This window comes from Euphorbia lathyris, chromosome 4 (genome assembly GCF_963576675.1).
Source record: "Euphorbia lathyris chromosome 4, ddEupLath1.1, whole genome shotgun sequence".
In the NCBI taxonomy this organism is placed as follows: domain Eukaryota; kingdom Viridiplantae; phylum Streptophyta; class Magnoliopsida; order Malpighiales; family Euphorbiaceae; genus Euphorbia; species Euphorbia lathyris.
The window spans coordinates 70,422,097-70,427,391 of record NC_088913.1 but is presented as its reverse complement, the minus strand read 5'-3'; the positions used below and the strand labels follow the sequence as shown (position 1 = coordinate 70,427,391).

Sequence of the window (5,295 nt, the reverse complement as noted above, 5' to 3'; positions counted from 1 at the left end):
GATGAGAAGAGGATAAGCCTGCGGAGTCCGGAGCAGGTATTTATGATTTAATAATTGTTTTTACCTTTGATTTCTGCTTCTTGAATGCCTAATTCTGGCCTGCTTATGATATGCCTGCATTTGCGTAACCTCATGGTGATGTTAATTAGATGATGGCTTATACTTTGATTAGGAAAACAGAAGATTTAGTCAGGAGGGAGAAGTGAGGGAAGATTTAGAGAGAGAAATGGAAGAGAGGGGTGGAAGGAAGAAGATGAGAGTATTTTAGTCATTTTATAAAGAGTAGGTCCCATTTTTTAATTCTACAATTAAAAATACTGACGTGGTTGATCGGTCATAAAAACCGGTTGTACACTTTAGTGGGTCACCTTTAGTTCGTACGGTTTAGTGTGATAAAATTTTGATTATACACCAAAGTGTAATTTGGGGTAAAAGTTGTAAACCACGTATGTAATTTACCCCATACTTTTACATATAGTTCATTTCTTTCCGACCATTCTCCGAGAATTGAGCATTATTTCTATTTCTAGGAATGATCACAAAATATTTTTTGAACCAAAAAAGTTTTCGTGTAAGGAGTTGTTTATGACCCTGACCTTAGCCGACCTGCTCTCTGGAATAGTCAGATGAGTAGACTTAGGAAGATTTTTTTACTGTTCAAAATCGGATCAACTCAAAAAGCTATCAGAAGATTCGTTTGCTTTTCATATATCTTCTCTACCACCTTCTTGGAAATTAATTCTGAAAAACTTTTCCAAGTAACAATGGCTTCTTCCTCTAAGAACAAAAATGGGCGCTTCCTGTTTAAAGCAGATCAGAGACCTCATTTTTTCAAATTCATTCTCAATGATTCCGCACCTCAACAAAAGCTGGTTAGGATTTCATTCTCTTCTTCTTCTTCTTTTCATTTTACTCAGTGTATAGTATAATTAATCATATTCAAATAAACAGGTGATTCCAAGAAAATTTGTTAAAACTTTTGGAGGCTATCTTTCAAATCCAGTAATCTTGAAAGTTCCTTCTGGTCAAAAATGGAAAGTGGATATTGTGAAATGTGAGGGTGAAATTTGTCTGCAAAGTGGATGGAGAGAGTTTGCTGAATATTACTCAATTGAATATGGATATCTTCTAGTATTTGAATATGATAAGGCTGTTTCTGAATTCAATGTCATCATATTCGACAAAACTACCACTGAGATTGACTATCCTTTTAGTTTCACCAATGTTGATCAAGATCCAAATATTGTAGCTGATGAACCAGAAATTGATGATGTTTCTGTTGAAATCTTGCCATCAAAAGCTAATCTTGGTGACCAATTTACAAGGAAGAAAAAACTGACAAGGGAAGAAAAAAGTAAGGCTGTTGAAAGAGCAGTCTCCAATTTTCAATCTGAAAATCCTTCATTCACCATTGTAATGCAGCCTTCTTATGTTCATAATACGAATGTGATGGTAAGTTTTCAATTCTTCATGTTCTTATGATATGAAAATGACATATTTAATTAATCTGATCTTTGTTATAATTTTTTTTTGATCTTATCTTTGTCATAAAATTGAACAGCCTCCAATACCATTAGGGTTTGCAAGGAAATATTTGAACAAAAATGGTGATGCAGCCATACTCAACATGTTGGATGGTAAAAGTTGGTCTATTAAGTACTGTTCTTCAACAAACTCTGGAACAACAATTACTAGAATTAAGAATTCAGGTTGGAGGGGATTTGTAAAAGGAAATGATTTAGAAGTTGGTGATGTCTGTATATTTGAAATTCTTTTTGAATACGTCGACGAGACTACATTCGGAGTTTCCATTTTCAGATATTCGAATCTTTGCTCATCCCCCGGTCAGTAGTAAATTCAGTTTTTTCATTCAGAAGTTGGTAATTTCTATATATTTCCATTAATTTCATGCTTAGTTCAGGTAGTGGCAAGCAATCTAAAGAGAAAGAAAGTTGCAGCAAACAATCAAAGTTTTCATCAGGGATTTGTAATGTTAAAAATGAAAATCATACAAGGAAGAAGATAAAGCTGGAGAATTCTGAAGGGAGTAAGAACAACACTAAAGCAAGATCCAATTTGAGCTCTGAAAATCCTGCTTGCAAGACTGTTATGCAGGCATCAAATTTCTCTTCTAAGAATAAATATTATCTGGTAATTAAGCATTTCGATATTTAAATCTTAAAATTCCATTATTATAAAATGAATGAGAAAATTCACATAATTTATACAGCGGCTACCGTACAACTTTGTGAAGAACATGAAGCAAGGAAGTTACAAAGTGAAGTTACAGGTTGATAACAAATTGTGGTCTGTGAAGTTGAATATTTATGCATATGCAGGCATATTTGGGGAAGGATGGGTTGAGTTTGCAAGGGAAAATTCACTCAAAGTTGGAGATGTATGCAGATTTGAGCTGATTGACACTCAAATATTGCTAATGGGAGTATCTGTATCCAGGAGTTGAAATTGTATGACACTCAAATATTCTCTTATGCCTGTGGTTTGATAATTGTTTTGTATCAAACTTGAATGCTTTTAATTTAATCCTGTGGGATGAATTAATTAATGACTTCTTTTGGTATGAAAAGACATGTTTCATTTGAGGCCTTTGTATAAATGCCCCCCAAAAGTGAACATAATTCTCGCTCTAGTTTCTCTAGGGTTTCTATGTATTCAGGGATAGGAATCAAATTTGACACTTAAAAGTTTTTTTTAAGAATTATAAATTTAGCTTTAACATATGAAATGATGTTTTTTTTAAGTCTTATTTAATAATATCGGGTTCGGGGTTGTGTCTCGCACTCTCCCATCCCAACCTTTAATTAAAAAAACATATGAAATGATGCAAATTATATCCTAACGTTTCTAGAAGATTGATTTTAGTTTTACATTGCCAAAATTTGATACAAACTGGTTTTATTGTTATTTAACTGTTACATTAAATCTTTTAAACAAATTTATCGATAAATTGAAGTAGTTTTCTATATTTTTTGTTGACTATTTATAACTATATAATGACTTAATGCTTTTCTAGCCCCTTTAACTTGTTCAAATTGGTCATTTTACTCCAACTCATCAAATGTTCTATTTACCCTTTTAATTCCATAAAAATGGTATTTCTCACCCCCTTAATTTGTCCAAATTTATCATTTTATCACTTCTCAACTCATTGAATATCCTATTTACCCTCATAACTCCATAAAAGTGGTATTTTTCACCATTTATGATCCTATTTACCATCTTAACTCTATAAAAATGGTATTTCTTATCAATTTATCGTAGTAAAAATAGTTGAAAAGATAAAGAACGAATAAAAAATACAAATAACAAGAACATTATTATAAACAAGTTAATGTACCAAAATATGCCTCTGATTTTTGGGGAAGTATCAATTTAGGTTCCACTTACAAAATAGGATAAATATAGGTTTAACATTTAAAAAAAGTTATCAATTTAGGCTTCGATAACGAATTATAAGGGGTGAAAAATACCACTTTTATGGAGTTAAGGGAGTAAATAGAACATTCTATGAGTTGGAGGGATAAATGGACAAGTTGAGGGGGTGAGAAATGCTACTTTTATAGAGTTAATGTGGTAAATAGGACATTCGATGAGTTGAGGGGATAAAGTGCCCAATTTGAACAAGTTAAGTGGGCTAGGAAAGCATTAAGCCCTATATAATTAACATAGTAAACTGCTTAGATATAAAAAAAACCTAAGATTAACTTATATGTGGCATAGTTGCTAGTATTTAGTAGGGGTTTTTGTAACTCTATTATTAACGTATTAAATATTTTAAACATAATTGGTCTTTGAAACATCCAATTGATAGTTAAATAACAGTTAAGATAACAATTTTAAATTTCGATAACATAAGGTTAAAATTGATCTTTTTTAGAAACGTTAAAGTTAAATTTGGATCATTTTATACGTTAGGTCATTTCACCGAAAACGTTAATGTCAAATTTGGCTTTTAAACTCATCGATTTAGATAACTTCTTTGACTATAACAAACTCTTAAATATGAGCAAAGGCCGAATTTTAGTCTGATCATTCTTGCATTGTTAGAAAATTGATAAGTTCGAGCTTGAGCTTAACATCTTGTTAATGAGTTGCTCGTGAGCTAGTTCACGAACTTTGCTGACAAGCAGTTCGTTAATTTTATTGTTACATACGTTTTATTTTTTTTAAATATATAAAACTAAAGTTTACAAAAAGCTACGTTGTTTTATATTTCACTCTTTATAGAAATACTATTTTTGAAAAATAATCGAACCAAGTTAGCTTATGAATGTTTATATGAACGTTACAATCGAGCTTGTTTATGATTTTGTTTATGAGCTTATAATCAAACATGCTCGCAAGCTTTTTAGTCGAATTTTACCGTATTTAAACTCAATTCGTTTATAAATAGAATCCAAATATGGTGAGTATTTATCGAGCAGTCATACTCTTTAGGGTTATAAAAAATTTGAGATGACTTGACAAGACTTGTTAATGCGGTTTAAGCTTGGAAGATTTACTTGATAGATCCATCAATGATTTGAAATCCATCCCAAAAATGCAGGATTTCCAATCCTAACAGTAAAAAGCAGATTATACGATAATTGAGGGTACATGTACTTGAAGTACTTCTACAAATAATAATAATAATAAATTAATATCTTAAGAATTTTTCCATTGTTCTTGTAAATTATTTATTAGTGTTTAACTTTTTTTTTTTAATCTAATACTGTTGGACCATGAAGATAAAATCTTATTTGTAATTGTATTTAAATAACAACATATAGTAAATTTAGTTTAAGGTTCAAAAAATAAACTCTCACGCAGTGTGGCATAAGTCACACGCTGTGTGATTTCGATGTAAAACATATTCTCTTAAAATGGATCGAACCACACGACAAATGAGTTAAGTCACATGTCGTGTGGGTTCGAGAATTAGCCTCTATTTTATCAGGAATCAACTCACACGCTGTAAGAGATAGAAAATCAGCGACGATGCATACATATAGCTCAACAATATGGGACGTGCGTCACACACCAATGGACACCGAACTGAACCAAGGGCTCATACTTGAAGTCTGATTCCTTACTCACACATATGCACAACCACAAACAATCTCTAACCCAAGAAAGTAGGAAGTGATGAGATGATGTGACGAGTTAGTGGAAGTGAAATTAGAAAGTAGTGCGATGATGTGGCAAGTTAGTGAGCAAAAGATGAGAGAAAAATAAGGGTGTGTCAACCAACCAACCCAAACAACAAATCACCATAAAAAAAACTATAAATATTAC

The 5,295-nt window shown here is 31.8% G+C and overlaps 1 protein-coding gene across 1 annotated transcript; it reads left to right on the top strand.

The window, feature by feature from the left end:
- Window positions 1-764: 764 nt before the first annotated feature.
- On the top strand, window positions 765-2,530 carry LOC136227231 (B3 domain-containing transcription factor VRN1-like). Its single transcript, XM_066015901.1, has 5 exons — window positions 765-872; window positions 952-1,452; window positions 1,562-1,844; window positions 1,922-2,151; window positions 2,231-2,530. Exons 1-5 carry the CDS (start codon window positions 765-767, stop codon window positions 2,462-2,464), a joined length of 1,356 nt encoding a protein of 451 aa, XP_065871973.1. The 3' UTR covers window positions 2,465-2,530.
- Window positions 2,531-5,295: the final 2,765 nt, after the last annotated feature.